This window comes from Oryza glaberrima, chromosome 4, assembly GCF_000147395.1.
Source record: "Oryza glaberrima chromosome 4, OglaRS2, whole genome shotgun sequence".
Classification (NCBI taxonomy): Eukaryota; Viridiplantae; Streptophyta; class Magnoliopsida; order Poales; family Poaceae; genus Oryza; species Oryza glaberrima.
Genome location: NC_068329.1, coordinates 3,393,395 through 3,412,867, shown reverse-complemented (window position 1 = coordinate 3,412,867; position 19,473 = coordinate 3,393,395). Strand labels below are relative to the sequence as shown.

The window sequence follows — 19,473 nt, the reverse complement described above, 5'->3', positions numbered from 1 at the left end:
CGGCGGTCGGTGATCTCGCGACCGACGCGGGGTGGCGGCTACCTCCCCCATCACGAGCAGCGGCGGCGACGGCGACGTCCTCCCCCATCGTGAGCGGCCACGGCGGTGCCCTCTCCCACCGCTAGCGGCAGCGACGGCGGCCTTCTCCACCGCGAGCGGCCGCGGTGGCGCCCTCCGATGGGTAGATCCGGTGGCAGCGGCCCTCTCCCCACCGCGATGCCCTCCCCCACCCTCACTGTCTCCACTTCTCCCCCTCTCTCTCTGTGCGGCGGCGGAGGAAGGGCCGGCAACGCCTTCCCCTCCGCGAGATCGGGGGGAGGGGAGGTGCGGCGGTGGTGGTGACGGACGACATGGAGGCGGTGGGTCGGACGGTGTGTAGGTGGCCGGCCGGACCTCGCCTCCGCCAGATCCGGCGGCATGGAGGCGGCTGCGGCCCGGCGAGGCGGGAGGGGCGGCGGCCCGGACGGAGTGGAGGCGGGCGGTGGTGGCATCGGCGGCCGCCATTTTTTTTTTGCAATTTTTTTCCATCGCTATTGCTAACTTAATCGGATTGCGTATGGACAAAAACTCGGACGAAATTAGATGTGACAAAAGGAAAAATATGAATATTTATATTAGTTATAGATATATGAAAATGATTCTGTATATACATATAGAGAGAGGAAATATACATATATATATATATATACATATATATATATATATATAGAGAGAGAGAGAGAGAGGAAAATACAGATTTGAGCTCGGGTTCGCCTGCACCTACAATCTGCACTGTCAATAGGTGCTAAGATGTGTGATACTGAGATGCATCGTCCTCCCACCAAATGAAATATTACTGTAGGAAAACGTACACAATGCAGATGTTGGGGTAGGTACTTTTTCTGCCGCTTCCAACATTGCCCCCATCCTCTTCAGTCTCCTACACACCACACTCCTGAGAGAGACGAGCGCGCTTGCTAGAGGAATGGCGCATCTTGGAGGACTTCCCACGCCTGAGGCCTCCTTCGTCCAAAGGAGTTGAAGCACCCTTGCCCTGGAACCGCTTCTAGTCCGGGCTGGACCGTTCTGGCGCTAGGCCGCTGGCGTAGCGGGGAGGATGATGCCACCTTCCCGGTGCGGCTAGCAGGATGGGGTCCCCCGAGATCTACGACGGATGGCCACCTTGACGCGTGCCCTCACCGTCGCAGCCACCGCGCTGCTTGCCGCGCCAGCGTTACATGGTGAAAACGCCAGCCTGCTCCTCCTACCTTCTGGCTCAGGAGCTCAACTGCGCTAGCCGCCAATCCCACAGGTCATAGAAGCCAAGCACCATGTTTATAAGGCCATTGCAGAGCGATAACGGCAGCCTCTAGATCCACCGCGTCTTCACTGCTGCCTGTCGTTGGGAGGACCACCGACCAGATTTGGTGGTTGTCGTCGCCGCTACAGCCCGTCGACAAGGTTCGGGACTCCGACCCGAAGGACGAAGCCATTTGAGGACAGGAGAGGGGTAGAGAGATGAATGAGGAACAGGGGCGTCCACACTCCACAGTTTTCCCCCAAGCTTAGTAGATGAAGGGCATTTTGGGAAGGACACGGTACAAAGTGTACCAACAATCAGAACTTCTGCAGTGTCTAAATGGAGGAAATCAAGCATTGGTACATCCTATTATCACCAGTTCGCCAGGCAGGCATTATCTAGTATACATATACATATCTGTAAAACCGTGATATAATTCAGCGATTTATTTACACTATAATGTACTGTTGTCGTGTTGTAAATTGGCGACATCTCCACTAGTAGGATTCGGGTTCGCCGCTGCTCGACCCATCATGAGCCACTTTCGTTTCCACAAGAACAGCAGGACGAGGCATACCATCAGCGCAGCGTTGAAAGCCAAAAGTTTTAGCATCGATTTCATGACAAAATCAAGAATTTCAAAAGTTCTGGACTGACACATTTCTTCAAAATTTATAATTTAATTTCATGATTTTATCAAAGAATTTCTATTCATAAAATTAAATTTAACAAGACAAAGAGAACATACCAAACCTCCCAAAGAGAAGTGAACTTCAAGGGTTATCTAGCTGTAGATGGCTAGCTAGCTAGATTAATGGCTTAGCTACACACAGCCTGCAAACTGATCGATCGATCAACGAGCCAAATTAAAGGTCGATGTTTCGTACATACTCTCATGCGTACGTTAGTACGTACGTATATATGTCGAACTTGAGATGGAAGACAAATGCAGTACTCCATGTTTGGGAATTGCAAGTTGTTGGTTAAAAGAAATTACGAGTACAAAGTTGAAAATGAAAAGAACGAACAAAAGAAAAGAAGAGATCAATCAATCATGGAATATGTATAAAATGACGATTATTGTTATATGCGTTTATTGGATCGTCAAAATGACATATGTAGAATAAGACCATGGACATTACTGATCCCAAGAGCGTCAATCTGATATATATAACCATAATCGTCATTTTATACTCAGCCTACATCTCTGTCCCTGTCATGGGATATCTATTATATTCTTAAAAATTCATTAAATATACTGCAAACGCTTTTAAACCATCATGTGTCATTTCTAATAAATTAGAGAAAAATTTAAGGAAAACAAAGCAAAACACACCACTACAAATATACGTTTTTGTAGGCGGCTGATAACGGGCATTTTTCGACCCACCTGCCACCACGCGTGTGCATCTAGAAATCACCGGTTTTGCACGGGCAAATTTCCAACTGCCCTTAAAAATTATTTTCATAGATGACTCTCTTAAGGTCCCATCCATAAAATTGATTTTTTGAATTTTATTATGCTCAAAAGAAAATATTTCGTATTTGGTAGGCAGTATACATATTTATCTCACTGTTTTTCATATATGCCCGATACTAGAGATGCCATATTCGTTTCCCTTTTTGAGTGAAAAAAACTCCAATTTAATATGTCTCCGAGTACAATGGTATGTGTATTATCAGAGCGGGCACGATGTGTTTGTCCGTCCAAACCACTCGCATGCTCGTCACTGGCTTAAGTACTGTCTAAGAGTGCTTAAGATTCGGAAGCTAGAAAAGTTTGGTTTTTCAGCTTCATATTCAGTACATGAAAAGTTTGGCGTAAATATAGATTCTGAAACTATATATATTCTCAGTACATGAATAAAAATCTGGGAGCTGAAAATTGTAGAAGAATATAAAGATGCTAGACGCTTCTCTAAATAGATCTACCCATAGAGGAGTAGGTGCATGAATGTACGCCACTGTTGCTTGTGGCATTGGCTCAGTTTGTCTAAGGTCTTATCCAGTGGTATGAGCTGGCTGCTAACTCATACGCGCTCGGCACAGTGCCGGCCACTGCCTGGGCGAGCGTGCCTGTGAGAGGGCACCGCCTCGGTGAGCGTGCGAGCTAGCGCTTGAAGAAGAGCTAGCGGTCCTGTTCATCGATTAAAAAACTCTATGAGCTAGATAAGAGCTGCCCATTGAAGACGGCCTAACTTGCTGGGATACATGGGCTACAGAATTTTTAAATTTTGGTCACCTGGAGGATGATTGGAATAGGATTTACCTTTTTAAAATGGCATGTTGTGAGATGGATTAAACTTCTTTGGAAACGGCACTTACATTTCTAGTTCCTTCAATAGCATCTTGTAATATTATCTTTCATCCAATCGGTTAATATTAAATAATCTAGTTCTAGCCAATAAAAATGAAATATTTTGTAATGACACAATAAACATTCCTAATGTAGTATATCTTGTATAAAATTGAAACCCGCTAGTAAATATTAGATCCTAAAGTTAATATGTAAATATACCGCAACATCATCCAATAATAATTATGAACTTCTAAAGCTCAAAATATAAATATATCACATCGTGTACTGACTAATCATATCATCATGCTATATATCCTCGACATCATTTCCATAATATTAAATTTTAAAATATATCCATATACCATATTTCAACATTATTTAAGGTATAAATTCATCCATAGGTTCCATAGCAAAGTGCCAGGCAACAGGCATTATATCCAGTCTACATCTACCATGACATAATTAAATCAGAGAAATTTATTTACATTATTATAAATTTATAATGCACTGTTGCCATGTTGTAAATTGGCGACACCTCCACTAGCAGGATTTTGACCTGCTTGATCATTACCCATGAGAAACTTCAGTTTCCACAGGAGGAACAGCACGACGAGGCATACCATCAGCCCCGCGTTGAAAGCCGTAAACCGCTTGCTGCTCGACGAGCCCGCGACGAACGCGGCGCCCAAGCTGGCCATGTCCAGGGCGACGAGCACGTTGAAGACCATGACACTGGTATGGCTCAGGTAGAAGTTGGTGGCGAGCAGGACGATGATGCACACGGACGACGCGAAGGAGGTGGCGTTGCAGTAGTAGAAGACGTAGTAGCGCCACGGCGACTTGTCGAGGAGGACCGGGTAGCCGGCGACGAAGTCCTTGGCGGCGTCGTCGGCTTGCCAGACGCCGCCGGGAGGGTTCAGCGCCGCCGCGTACGTGATGGACGCCGTCAGCGTCGCCAACAACATCAGCCAGCCTCGTAGCTCGTCCTCCCCTTCTTTCCGATTTGCCCGGCCTCCTCTGTTGGCCACAGCTGAACCTTGCTCGCCTGCCATGATGAACAACGGCTCTGCAAAGTTTCTGCTTCTTGATCAGGAATGTATTTATTATAGTTTAATAAAATTATTGTAAACATATATATTTAATCAAGAAGATTTATCTACGAATAATCTACAGGTTTAGCAATGAACATGCATATATGTCACGAAACTGCAAAGGCATAGCGCTGTAAGAATTCTAGCATCAAGGTCATGACAAAATTATTGAGAATTGAAAAAAGGTTCCAGCTTGACACAATTCTTCAAAATCTATAATTTAATTCCATTATTTTATCAAATAATCTATATTATATTTACGAAATTAACTTTAACAAGACAAAGAGAACACATACGTACCTCCCAAAGAGAAGTGTGTAGACGAGAACTGCAAGGGTTATCTAGCCGTAGATGACTAGCTAGATTAATTGCTGACCTGATGCAGCCAACACAGCCTGCAAACTGATCGATCAATCGATCAACGAGAGCTAAATTAATTGAAGGTTGCTGTTTCATATATATATACTTTGATGGAAGCTAGACAAATGTAGTACTCCATGTTTGGGAATTGCAAGTAGTTGTTCTTTAAAAGAAATTACGAGTACCAAGTTGAAAACGAAAGGGACGAACAAATGCAAAACAGATCAATCATTCATGGAATATGTATCAAATAACGATTATTGTTGTGTGTTGCTAGATTGTCAAAATGACATATGTAGAAAAAGACCATGGGCATTACTGATCCCAGGAGCGTCAATCTGCGTGAGTACGTATATAGTACGACCTTCATTTGTTAGTTACCCGTGACAGCTGGCGTGGCGACGTATAATTGATCAGAATGTTTTTCTTTTGTCAAAAATCATCTGCTCTGAAGTATTCAAATCTTAACTAATTAAAAAATTAGTAATTTTCCAATCGTCACAATTTTATCGTCCGTAATCCGACCGAGAGCTACACCCTTTGTGTCTGTGCGCTCGTAATCACATACAGTGGACAAAAAAAAAACAGAGATCCGTCGTCCGCAGCGCGCAACTTCTCTCGGCTTGATTTTCGTCCATCGTCCATCGTCCGCTTGTGTCTCCTCTTGATTTTTGTCAATTTCAAATGCCATAGGAGGAGAAGAAGACGACGGTGGTGGTCGACACAACACGGTGTCTAGGATTTTCTCCTCAGGCGACCACGAGGGGTGGGTATTTTTCTTGAGGGGAAAAGAGGAATTTGAGGGGATTCTGTTTTCGGGCTTGGATTTTTTTCATGAGGCAACGGCTGCGCCAGTTTCAGGGGAGGAGATGGCGACTATGGCGGGTCCAGTCTGGTCTCACGAGCTTGAAGACGACACTGTAGACAGGGAGGGCCTCACCTGGCAACGAGGAGGGACCATAAATAGACTTGGGCGGCTGGCAGCTATGGCTGGGCCTCTCGGGCCAAGAGGCCCACGGGAGAGGGAGGGAAGAGTGGTAGACTTCGGCGGCTTGACTTAGCCCAAGAAGAGAGGTGCTGGGCCGAGATGAGAGGGACCAATACTGGACTTGGCTGGCTGCTAGGACGGAAATAAGAGCACGCAAGGCAGGAATTGTAAGATTCATGAATCGTGTAGCTCTGGTCTCGTTCGTGCCACTTTCTTCCTCCAAAAATTCTTGGTTGTTTGGAAATTAAAAATCTTGGTGCGTTAGTGAGGCCTGTGAATGTTACTCATAGGATTTAATTATTTTATTATTCGTTTTACCAAGAAATATAGTATAAGCACATAATTATTAATTATTTTATTGTGATTTGTTTTTATCATGAAATATACTTTAAGAGGATGTTTAGATCTAGGGGCGTAAAGTTTTAGCGTGTCATATTCGGTATTATATAGGGTTTCGCATGGGGTGTTCGGTCATTAATAAAAAAACTAATTGCACAATCCGTCAGTAAACTGCGAGACAAATTTATTAAGCCTAATTAATCCGTCATTAGCAAATGTTTACTGTATCACCATATTGTCAAATCATGAAACAATTAGGCTTAAAAAATTCATCTTGCAAAGTAGTTGGAATCTGTGCAATTAGTTATTTTTTAACCTATATTTAATACTTTATATAGATGTTCAAACGTTCGATGTGACGGGGCGTAAAATTTTTGCGTGGGCACTAAACAGGGTCTTAGTATGAAATTTTGTTTACCCGTAGTGAAGCACCGGCATTATGCTATGAATTAAAATAAAACTTGCGTGTACGTACGTACTACTACAAATTAAAGCATGCAACTCTCAACAATGTATGTTTAGGAAGTATTTTTATCCGGATGTACTCTGAAGAGCCAACAGCTTCCATCTCGTCCAGTTTCCGCAACGAATAGACAAATTAAGTGTCATATACTCATGCCTACGTCTCTGTCACTTTCATGGATATTATCCCGAAAATTCTTTACAACGGAATTTCGATACGGCGCAAAAAATCGGATGTACCACCGAGTGAGTCCCACTTAACCACTATCACACTATTTTCTCTCCACCGATCAACCTTATCTCTATCATTCTTCTCTCTTTCTCTCCCCTCAACACCATAGCACTGCTTCTCGCGACCACGCGAAGAGGGAGGAGGAGGCTAGCGACCACGCCGACAGGGGTGGGGGCGGCGCGACACGACGGTGGTGGGGTCGTGCATCGCGGCGGCGGTCGCCGTTGGCATCATGCTCGGCTGCTTGTGCACCTTCCTCTACCCCGACGGGCTCCTCTCCTGCTGGTCCAACGCCGCCCTCCATTGGCCTCGCCAGGTAAACCACCTCTGCACCTATCTCCCCCATCCCCGCCGGCGGTGGACGCAGTGGCGCTACAGAAAGAACAGCCGCCGCCGGTGATGGAGGTGGACTCGCCGGCGACCGGAGATGAAGAAGATGGAGGTGGGTTTATTTTGATGAAGAAGACGGAGACGGGTTTATTTAGTTGGAGTTTAGGGATGTTACATCCTACTGTTTTAGCTTGTTGCACTCTATTGTATTAAGCTGTTTCACTTTATTTTGATTTGATGTTGCATTGCAATTATTTTAGATAATGGAAATGCGTTACATCTCCGGCTTAGGCACACGGCCAAAAAGTCCAGAAGTGAATAGAAAAGAGCTTAAAAAAGGCGAGATGGGACAAATCCCCAACTTTTTCCGATAATATGATCTACTAAATAATATTTTTTAAAATCACGTAGATTCTATCATGAAATTCTGTAGGTACTATGCTATCCAAACTAGAATAAAAGTTCCTTCGCTACGTACCAATTCCAAGCGTGTAGCACCATTGCGCATAGTATCCTGTTATTTCTGTGAAAGCATCATACACAAAGAGTGGAGCCAATTAGAACATATGAAGATAACCTGCATGATGTTAGGCATTTTTTTATGGTTAAAAACTATATCATTACAGCAACACCAAATTGACCAACATAGAGCACTAGCTCCAAATAAAATCATTTTTTTGTGGGTCTAGGAACTCCCCTTAGCCAGTTACCAAAAATATCTTTTGCATTGTGGGCAGGGGATATTGAAGCAAAGAAGACACATCGCTAAGAAAAACATGCAGCATGACAGTCAAAGAAAAGATGTTGGATGGTCTCTTGTGTATTACAAAATCAATATTGCTTGTTTCCCCTCCATTTTATCTTCGTGAAGTTATCTTTCGTCAAGATTACTTTTTTTTTGTCAAGAAACCACATAAATACTTTGATTTTTAGTGGTATCTTCACCTCCCATAAGATCCTCTTGCAGATCCTTACATTGGAATTGATGATCGCATTATATATGGATTTGACCGAAAAATGGCCATTTTTATGTAGCGACCAAATAAAGCAGTCATTTTCATTTGACAGGGTTATATTAGCTAGTCGAGAAATCAAATCATTCCACTCAACTAACTTTGCTCCTACAATTGATCGTCAGAATGAAACATTCAACGGTGTTGTGCTCATAACCTCTGCCAAAGTGGAATGTCTCTTTCGAACCACATTGTACAGAGAAGGATATTGATATTTGAGAGGTTGCAAGCCTAACCATGTGTCTTCCCAAAATCTTATCTCCATCCCATTACCAGGTTTAAAAGATCCATACTGAAAAAATTGATCTTTTACTTTCATTAGGCCAACCCAAAATTGAGATGTTCTTGGTTTGTGTGACATATGGGAGAGGGGTTTAGCATTTAAGTACTTGTTGGGCAAAAGATTTTGCCATAGGCCATCACCATTAAGAAGCTTGAATAGCCATTTGCTCAACAAACATCTATTCATGATATCAAGATTTAGGACACCGAGTCCACCTTGATCTTTTGGCCGGCATATATAATCCCATTTTGTTAACCTATATTTCTTTTTCTAGCTATCACTGCTCCAGAAAAAGCTCGATCGGTAGTAATCCAGTTTTCAAAGTACACCTCGAGGTATTTCAAAAAAGAATAGCATAAACATGGGAAGGCTCGAAAGAACCGAGTTAAGAAGAATCAATATCCCACCATAGGAGTTATTTTTGCCCTTCCATATGCTCAGTTTTCTTTGAAACCTATCCTCCACACATTTTCAATCAGAATTTCTGAGTTTTCGATAGTGTATGGGGATTCCTAAGTATCTGAATGGAAAGGAACCAGAATTACAACCAAACAGTTGTTTATATTGGTCCTTCATTTCCTTAGCTCCCCCAAAGCAGAAAATTTCACTTTTATGAAAGTTTATTTTCAGCCCCGAGAGATGTTCAACAAGAATGGCCTTCATGTTTTTTGCTTGTTCAAAATCATGTTCAAGAAATATTATTGTATCGTCGGCATATTGGAGAATGGACAAACCATCATCCACTAAGTGTGGAATTACCCCTCTAATTTGGACATCGGCTTTGGCTCTTTTAATAAGAATGGCTAACATATCAGCCACTATGTTAAAAAGAATTGGGGACATTGGATCCCCTTGTCTCAAGCCTTTGCATGTCCGGAATTTTTTTCCTACATTATCATTGACTTTGACATTTACAATTCCTCCTTCAACCCAGTTGGAAATCCAATTGCACCACGATTGTGAAAACCCTTTCATTCGTAATGTCTGCTGAAGGAACTACCATTTAACTTTGTCATAAGCCTATTCGAAGTCAACTTTGAATATGATACCATCCATTTTCTTTGTGTGTAACTCTTGGACAGTCTCATGCAAAATCACCACCCCTTCCATGATATTTCTATCTAGCAAAAACGCCGTTTGGGTTGGGCGAATGACTTTGTGAGCAACCGCTGTAATTCTATTGGTGCCAACTTTTGTAAAAATTTTAAAGCCTACATTCAGTAGGCAAATAGGCCTATATTGTTAAATTTGTTTTGCATCAACCTTTTTTGGCAGTAGCACGATGATCCTAAAGTTTAGGCTATAAAGGGGTAATGTCCCTTTATGAAATTCTCTGAATAGAGCCATGAGATCATTCTTAACGATCATGTTGCATTGCAATATATTGTATATGTTTGTTGCACTCTATTTTATTTGTGTGTTTCATCCATGTTTCATCGGATGTTGCACATGATGTACGATGTGTTTTCTTCGATGTTGCAGAATAGAGTCTTAATGTTGCAAGCAGTGTTTTTTCATTGTTTTATCTGATTGAAACATTTTTTTCCAAGTGGTGAAACATTTCTCATCGAGTAATGAAACATCTGAAACATTTTTTAGTGAAACATTATTCAATGAGTGATGAAACATTTGAAACATTTTTTTACATGTGGTGAAACACCGTCCGATTTTTTGCAAAATGTCATACGTCCGATAGGTAGCAATCTCCATATTATCCATATTCTTAAAATCCACTAAACATGAGCATGCATCACCAAGAACATCCCTCCAACACATTAGCTATAATTGGTTTCCTAAAAACAAAAAGGTGGGCCCATTAGGATACTTCCAACAGAAATCAGTTTCCACTCCTCGCTCTCATGAGATCACGCTCGCGTGCAACCCTGACTGCCGCCTCGCCGCCCTTAGACAGATTGGGAGCGAACTCAATTGGTAACTGGAAGGATTGGGAGAGTTGGTTGAGAATCTATTGGATGCAATTTTTAACCAAAAATCTCCAAAATACCAGATAGGGAATGATATCAAGATGCTGTTGGTGATGTTCTTACAAACCCTGCTGCCATGTGTCACCTCTAATAAATTAGAGGAATTCTAAGAAAAAGAAAAAGTAAAACACACTACTACATAAAACATTTGTACAGGTGGCTGATAACCCATTTACACAAGCGTTTTCTGATCCACCTACAACCATGTGCCTATAAAAATCGCTGGTTTTTGCACGGGCTGAATTACGAATGTTCTGTAAATCGATTTCCACGGGTGGCTCTCTTTAGGACCTGCCCGTGAAAAGCATTTTTTAAGTTTTTATTTTTGTAGGTGAAAAAAAAGTATTTCCTACTTTTGGTAGGCATCTATACACGGTTTTCTTACTTTTTTTTTCATATCTACCCAATAACATTGATGCCATATTTGTTTCCGTTTTTGAGAGAAAAAATACAATTAAATGTCTCTGAATACGACTCTACACGAAATTATCGGAGTGGCAACACAATCTGTTTGTTTGTCAAAACCACTCTAAGCCCCATTCTTTTTTCTGATTAAGATACATATTTTTCATCGATTTCTGTTGGCACGGTACTCAAACTACTAGATGATACATTTCATATGAAAATTTTGTATGTAGAAGTACCATTACAGTATGAAATAAATCCATTTTTAAGTTTGAAATAATTTAAACTCAATTAATCATGTGCTAATGGATTTCTCATTTTGCATGCACAGTCACTCCCAGAAATTTAGCCGAAATTTCTAGAGTATTTTGTGTATTAAGTCCCTGTCTAGGAATCAACCAAGGTACACAAAACGACAAATTAATATACAGATCCAAACATAAATAAAGCGTACATACTTACAGAATAGGCACTTAGTCCTCACACAAAAAGAAAGCAACAACAGCGGAAAAAGGTGATCCTAGCGGGGCTTTAGCTCCACTCCACAGGCAAAACTCAACTGGGGTATAAGCCTTGGTCCTCTAACTCCGTCTTCAGCTCAGAAGCATAACACTTCTGAAAAGGGGGAGTAACAGTAAGGCTGAGTACAACCACCGTACTCAGCAAGCCACACCAATGATGCAGACATGCAAGGGGAGACAATGGGAGGTTTGTGGCTATTTGCGTAAAGACGGTTGTAAACATTTATAGTTTAAAACAATTGTTTAATTAACTCAAGATTAAATCTCCACTGATCAACGCTATAACTATGTTGAACAAACCCAACTATTCCACTTGAACTACACCAGTTCATTAAGTCAATTTAATTAATAGAGTGGGACAAATCACGGTGAAGCTGATCGATCGCCCATAACCGCGGGCACGGCTATTCGAATAGTTTTTACTCTGACCAGAGATGCACAACTGTACCCACGAGACACAATCCACCATATGACACCATGCCATGCCTAACACGTTACCATGCGAGAGATTGTGACAAGACCCTTCGCATAACTCCCCCCTAACCAAGCGCACCACACCTCGTGTTTCGCCCCCACCCCTATAACTGGCAGTGGGAAGCCCCCCTAGTGCCTTGCTGAATCCGGCGGCCGCATAGACTGCAGCACGGTCCATCCGAACTGCATCACACTCACCCTTGCCTAGGAACGTCGGCTAGAGAAAAGCTACACTACAAGTCCAGCAGTTGCTCATTCTTGCTTGTGGTAAGTGCGGTAAGTCTTCCAAGGGTTTCTCGCGAACTAGTCCTTAACTGCCATGGATACGGCTAGCAAAACCATGCACCCACAACCCACCATTAAGACATATTTTAATTGGATTACTCACGACCATTAAACAACGGTCCAATGTGTCGAGCTCGCAGCTCAACAAGACACTATATGTAAATAATGTGATTATCCCATTAAGTGAGCTAGTGGTAATTAAGCATGGCTAAGCATATATAATCCAAGCAAGATCAACATAAGTGACACGAGCTAGTCAAATTATCACCCAAGTTTGACAAAGGATGGTTATGAATTAAACATGGCACAAGCAAGCAGATAGGTAAAACCTATTCCCACGAAATTAGCAAAACATGCAATTTTATTTGCAAACAGTAAAACATTTATAAAGTAGGCTTAATATGCTCAAGGGGAATGTGTGACTTCCCTTGCTTCTTCAACTGATCTTTCGAACACTTTCCTCAACATCGCGATCTTCCAAAACGACGGAATCTATGCGCTGGCACGTGAAACCAAATAAACAGTTCATGAAAAGTAAACAATCATGTAGAAGTCAATTTTAGATGACTTTTAAAAGTTGAGTGGCATAATTTGGAGTTCGTATGAATTAGATATGAATTTTAGAAGTTTTGAGCCATTTAAATCAATTTCTGGAATTAAATACAAATTGTTGCGCAATTATTAATTATTTTTACAAAAGAAAAAGGGGACTGCTGATGTCATCAAGGAGAGGCCGAGCCGACACGCGGGCCCCGCACGTCAGCGGCACAATGGGAGAGCGCACGGCGAACTAGGTCCACGTGTGGCCCGGGCGCACGTCCACCTCATGGACGGCCCGGATTGGTCAGGGCGACCAATCGGGCGGCCAAGGCAGAGGGCGGCGAGCAGACAGCGGCGACGAACTGGCTGCGCGTGGCCTGGGGTCACCGCCGTTACCACCGGGTGGCGCGGAAGGAGGCGCGGGAGAGGGCAACCGTGAGAGGAGGAGGAGGGGGTTCTCACCAAGTGCCCGATGGCTGCGAGTGGAGCCACGGGGAACTTCCGCGGCAGGGATATGGCGACGGAACCCGTGGGACGATGGCGCGGAAGGCACTCCGGCAGCTGCCGACGATGGCGGAGGGGCAGCTGAGGAGCAGGACGGCCTCGGGAGGGAGATGGAGGGATTAGGGAGGGTAGAACGGGTGTGGAGCGGCCGGAAACGACGACCGACGGTGGCAGCACGGGGTGGACCTCACCTTGACAGGGAGGAGAGGGTTGCAGTGGCGATTGGGTCCGGCGGAGCGGTGGCTGAGGTGCGTAGGGGCGCGGTGGAGGTTGCACGGTGCGGCGGTGGCTAGGGTGGCGAAAGCGACCGGCCGGAGTCAGCAAAGTGGCGTAGAGCTCGGGTTTGCAGGGAAGATGGCGTTTCGACAATGGATTGGGGAAGTAGGGTGGTGGATGGGTTGTACGTGGCGTGGGGCGGCGAAGCCAGAGGCGGCCTCGGCGCGGTGCGGCAGTGACTACACCAGCGGCAACGATTGGCCGGAGTTTTGCGGCAAGTGGCAGAGCTCAGGATTGCGGCGAGGGGATGGTTTTGGGGCACGGGAGAGCTCAGGAAGATGGGAAATTGATACAGGGATGCATGAGGAGGGTTATTATAGGTCTCGGAGGTGCAGCACGAGGCTTAAAGAGGTGGAAGTTGCCGGCGAAGTGGGGTGACGACGTGGGGCGCATCAGGTCGAACCGGCGATGATCTTCATGGGGAGAGTGGGGGAAATGGTGGAGGATGTGGAGGGGACCGGTCCAAGCTGTTTGGACGCGGGCGTGCGAGCGGGAGGGCATTGAATTTGGCGGCGACGTGGGGTGGAGGCTGGCAGCCATGGAGGTTTGGCCGGAGGAAGTGGATAACCCTGACAGGTGGGTCCCAACGGTCGGTGGCTCGGGGGAGAGGAGGGAGGCGAGATATCTTACGGGGAAGGAGAGGAGCGAGCCGAGCGGCGAACTGGGCAGGGAAGGGAGTAGATAGGAGGGAGGCCGAGCGGGAGGGGAAAAGGGAAAGGAGGATGGCCGAGTGGGCCGTAAGGGACGAAGGAAGGGCTTTGGGCCTGAAGCGGCCCAAAGTGAAGGATGGAGATTTAAATTTGTTTTTATTTTATTTAATGGATTTAATGAACTTTGTGATGTTAAAATTAGATATTGAGCTCCGAAAATTCACGGGAAATTTCAGAGAGTATACTATAGCACGGAGAATATTAGAAAAATATTTCCGGCCACGATTTTTAAAGGAAAATTTTGATTCCCTCATGAATTCACTTGATTAAATTGCTTTAACTTTTAATTTAATTTCTAAAAATACATTATTTAATAATTTTTAATCCCGGACGAAAATTGGGGTGCGACACACACTTTGGCTGTGTTCAGATGCCCATTTTCCCAACCCCTCTCTCTCATTTTCCACGCGTACGCTTTTCAAACTGCTAAACGATGTGTTTTTTGCAAAAAAAAAAAATTCTATACGAAAGTTGCTTAAAAAAATCAAATTAATCCATTTTTGAAAAAAAATAGCAAATACTTAATTAATCACGTGCTAATGGACCGCTCTATTTTCCGTGCGTACGTTAGGAGCCGGCTGCAGCGAACACACCCTTTATCTATATTTGAAACACAGCATCGAAAGCGGCCTAAGTGCATATATATATATATATATATATATATATATATATATATATATATATATATATATATATATATATATATATATTTCATTAGATGTTTTCCGAAACACAGCATGTTTCATCCGAAACACCGGATCGAAAGTTACTGAGATGTTCCATTAGATATTTTCTAACGTTTCACTGGTTTATTTGCATGTGTTGCATGTGGTGTTATTTGCATAGTTTAGTAAATATGTTCTAGGGTTTCATTAATTCATTTATAAATGTTGCTCATGTTGTTGTTTGGATGTTTCAGTAAGTATTTTTCTAATGTTTCAACCATTATAATTCGCTATCTTATGTATAATATAAAATTAATTTAATTAGCAATATAATCATATTTATATATTTTATCAGAAATATAACCAAATATGAACTTATTGTAATGATTTAATTGTAACAAATATAATGGTAAAATCAAATCTTATACCGGATAAGAAATTTAGAAAAAAAATGATTTAAAGTTTTACTTAAAAGTATTATTAGAAAAGATAGAGAGAGGGGTTGTATGCAGGCATGCAGCATTGCAGCGAACTACAGAGGGGTTTCTTCTCATGCAGCCAAGCAGGTCGGGGGACGACATCCAACATTCTGCCAAATAACAACATCCAATATTGATCAATCAATCCAAATCAACGCAGATTCGAAGTAACAGGGTGTTATGTACTAGTACTGCGGCTTAGGGGGCATGAGGCACCATGGGCTTGTTTTTATTTCAATGTTTTTTTTTCTAAACAAAAGGATTGATTTCTTTTTGACAACTTGAAAGGGGAAGTTTGGGGGGCAACCAGTTTAATTACTACGGATCTGTCGTGGCAGAAAACTATATACTACTAAACTATATTGTAAATATTAAATATATTCTATTGAACTGAAAATTTGCACTGAAAATCCAATATTTTTGTTGTAAATACATAATAAAAAGGAATGACCAAACATATGCACTGAAGATTGTATCTATATTGTTGTAAACATCAAGTAGAAAAAAAAAGAGATAGTAGTACCATCTCAATTTTCAGGGGACATCATGCCATCAAGGATCATACATAGTTGTGTTGGGGAGAACAGTTGTAGCTAGTACTCTAGTACACTTTTAGCAACAATTACTTCACCTTTCTAAGAGCATCATGTGTTCCTAAGCCTGAATTGCCCGCCCCATGCTGGCCAATGGGATGCAGTGCAAACTGCCAAAAGGCTTGTTCACTCGGCAGACAAGCCAGTAAGAGCTCATAGCATGCCTGCAGGCCTTCAATCTTTCGACCGAGTTGACCCAGAAAAAAATGAAAACCACTCCATGCATTCATTGATTCAATTCAGCTGTGAACAACTTAAATTGACTGATGTGATGTCTTGCAGCTAGACATGACACCTAACCAATGATGAAGCTCGAATATACATATACATTACATATGTGAAACAAAAGAAAAAAAAAAGGAAGAAAGATGAACACAAGAGCAGTGTACTCTAATATATGCTGACCAAAGTTGAATGCAAATATATATGGAGTAAGGCCAAGTATGCTTTCAGGGCATCGGTAACATATCACTACTCCTTTTGCCTCTCTGAACAATGCATATATATAAGCAGATGCAGCCAGCAGCTAGCTAGCTGGAGTGAGTCAGAAGCAAGCAAAAAACCTAGCTCAGATCACGGTGCAAACCTAGCTAGATCTCTGCAATTAGATCAATTGTGTGTGTGGAAAGCGATTTCATCCCTCAAGTGATAACCCCTCGTATCGTGCATGCCACCTAAATAGTCATCAAAATATTTTAAAAAAATTGGTAAGATAGATTAATATGAAATATATCACTCCATAACACATAAGTTAAAATTTAACTTCTACAAGTTGTAACAAAAATAACAAATATAGTTGCGAATGTACGATAACTATTTTCAGTTTATTTTGTTCTTTTTGTTGCAACTTGTAGAAGTTGGATTTGGTCTTGCACGTTTTTGGAGTTTTATATTTTATATTAATCTATGTTGTCAATTTTTTTTATAACTGATGACATGCAAACAACGAGAAGACATCCCCTCGAGAGATGAAAATCCATATCCAAATATATATGCAACTGTGCAGTCTCCTAGTACGAAGACTAGCTTTGCAAGAGCTCAGAAAAATGGTGGCCCCTGTGTGACTGCATCTGCATGCATGGATGCTAACCCTAAAGCCAGCAGGTTAATCTCTTGCATCTGATGTATGGCTGGACAGCCACGGGTGTCTTGTCCTGCAGGGAAAGCTTCTGCAGGGGTTGCAAACACATGTCACATAGTCTTCCCCACATTGGCTCTCATCGCTCTGACGGTATCTTGGTCGACACATCGATTGCATGCCGTTTGTACATCTTGGCAAAAACCAGCTGCTTTCAATGGCTTCTCTCTCTCCCTTTCCATGCATCACTAGCTAGCTACCCTTTGAAAATCACTGACCAGATATATATAGTTTGTGTGTGTGTCTGACCGACATGCAGTGGCCCACATGTCTGTCACACATGTAGCCTGGGACCCCACATGTCATGCACTTTAGGATGTGTTCTTACCCCAAGTTTCCCAACTCATCTCTCTCGTTTTCCTCGTGCACGCTTTTCAAACTGTTAAACGGTGCGTTTTTTTATAAAAAAAAGTTTCTACACGAAAGTTGCTTAAAAAATTCATATTGATCTAAATTTAAAAATAAATTTAGCTAATATTTGATTAATCACGCGCTAATGGACTATTCAGTTTTCCGTGAGCACTGTTCCGGATGGGAACTTGCTCTAGCGAACACAGCGTATAGCAGTCGTGCTAGCTTCTTGAGTTGCTTATATATGGCCTTCTAGCTCAGCTCAGTGTCAAGCTAGCTCTACACATTGTACAACCACACTACAAATCGATCAGTAAATCAATGGAGAGGACGAGCGCGAGAGAGCATGGCCATGGCCACCTTCATCAGCAGCATCAGCGGCCATGGAGCTGCAGCTTCGGCTTCTCATGGCCGCCGCTGCAGAGGTCGCCGCCGCCGTCGTCGTCGTCGTCGTCGTACACCTGCGGCTACTGCAGGAGGGAGTTCAGGTCGGCGCAGGCGCTGGGAGGCCACATGAACGTGCACAGGAGGGAGAGGGCCAGGCTCAGGCAATTCCCCAACCCTAGACCTCATCCCCTTCCCAACCTCAACCTCTCGCCGCCGCCGCCACCGCCGCCGCCGCCGCAGCAGCAGCAGCAGTGCTACTGCCCCGGCGATCGTCCGGCCGTCGTCTACAGCTTCTTCTCCACGGCGGCGGCAGCGATGGCGGCGACGAAGGGTTTGGAGGTGGATTTGGAGCTTGGAGTCGGTGGTGGTATGGAGGAAGGGTTGGATCTTGAGCTTAGGCTTGGTTGTTCTTAGATAACTAATTATTAACTCTCGTGATGTTGTCTTTAATTAATTAGTTACTTATGCGCATGCATTTGTATTAATTCATGACCAAGCTATAATTATATATATGTAATATGTGTTCGGCAGGCTAGGTTTATTGAAGCTGGACGAACATATATAATTAATCTTCAGGTAGAGTGTCAAGTAAGTAGTTAGTTAGTAGTGTGGGTCATGATCAATATATGAACTTTTGCATGCTTAATCGATTGACTGTTCATTAGTTCTTCTGGTGCTTAATTATTGTTCTTTGTTACTGTCACTATATGCGGAAGAAATGGACAATTTTATGTACGCACGTGGAAATTAATTTGGGTAAACAATAAATGGTTTGTGGTTTCAGACATTTACGTTTTGGATAGGAGTTTTTCGACCCGGCTGGAATTTGACGAATTAATAAATTAGTTTAAGGATCGTCTACTGAATTTATATACTCCCTCTGTCATAAAAAAGCATTAAATCCTAACTACGAACCTTGTTCAGACTCATATTCTCATGGTCAGGTTTAAATTATTTTAGGATGGAGTATGTAGTAGCTAAGAAAATAATAAAGTAAAATGTTGGCATACAAGAGGAGAAAGCGTAGGACGTAGCACACGAGTACTGGGAGAGACGAGGTGAAAATATCGCGATCGAATAACATTATAACTTAATTGAAAAAACGAAGATAATTAGTGGATGGAATGAGATGTTTATGACGGATTTTGGGCTAAGAATCCAACTACACATCTCTACTGTATGATTAAATGGCGGCAACAGGTCAAGAGAAATGGCAAAGCATTAACTCATCTGAATGTAACAAAAAGAAATGATAATGCTAAAGAATATTACAAGTTTTTTGGGTGAAAAAAACTTTTACATGTACGTAACTTATAGACTGTTAGATTGCAATGAGATTTTTGAAGGAAAAAAGGGGGGAAATTCAGATCCTGTCGAGATTTGTGTGGAGCGAAGAAAGAAAAAACTCACCCGGCACAGTTGCATTTGAATTATACTCTAATTATACTTACTGTTACAATTGAAAGTTTTCTTAAAAAAAGTTG

The 19,473-nt window shown here is 42.7% G+C and overlaps 2 protein-coding genes across 2 annotated transcripts; one reads left to right on the top strand and one right to left on the bottom strand.

The window, feature by feature from the left end:
- Positions 1 to 4,009: 4,009 nt before the first annotated feature.
- LOC127769336 (uncharacterized) lies at positions 4,010 to 5,117 on the bottom strand. Its single transcript, XM_052294888.1, has 2 exons — positions 4,970 to 5,117; positions 4,010 to 4,644 (listed from the first exon to the last, which is right to left on the bottom strand). Exon 2 carries the CDS (start codon positions 4,628 to 4,630, stop codon positions 4,076 to 4,078), a length of 555 nt encoding a protein of 184 aa, XP_052150848.1. The 5' UTR covers positions 4,631 to 4,644; positions 4,970 to 5,117; the 3' UTR covers positions 4,010 to 4,075.
- A 12,806-nt stretch (positions 5,118 to 17,923) lies between these two features.
- LOC127772158 (transcriptional regulator SUPERMAN-like) lies at positions 17,924 to 18,655 on the top strand. The gene has a single exon (XM_052298150.1). It carries the CDS (start codon positions 17,924 to 17,926, stop codon positions 18,401 to 18,403), a length of 480 nt encoding a protein of 159 aa, XP_052154110.1. The 3' UTR covers positions 18,404 to 18,655.
- Positions 18,656 to 19,473: the final 818 nt, after the last annotated feature.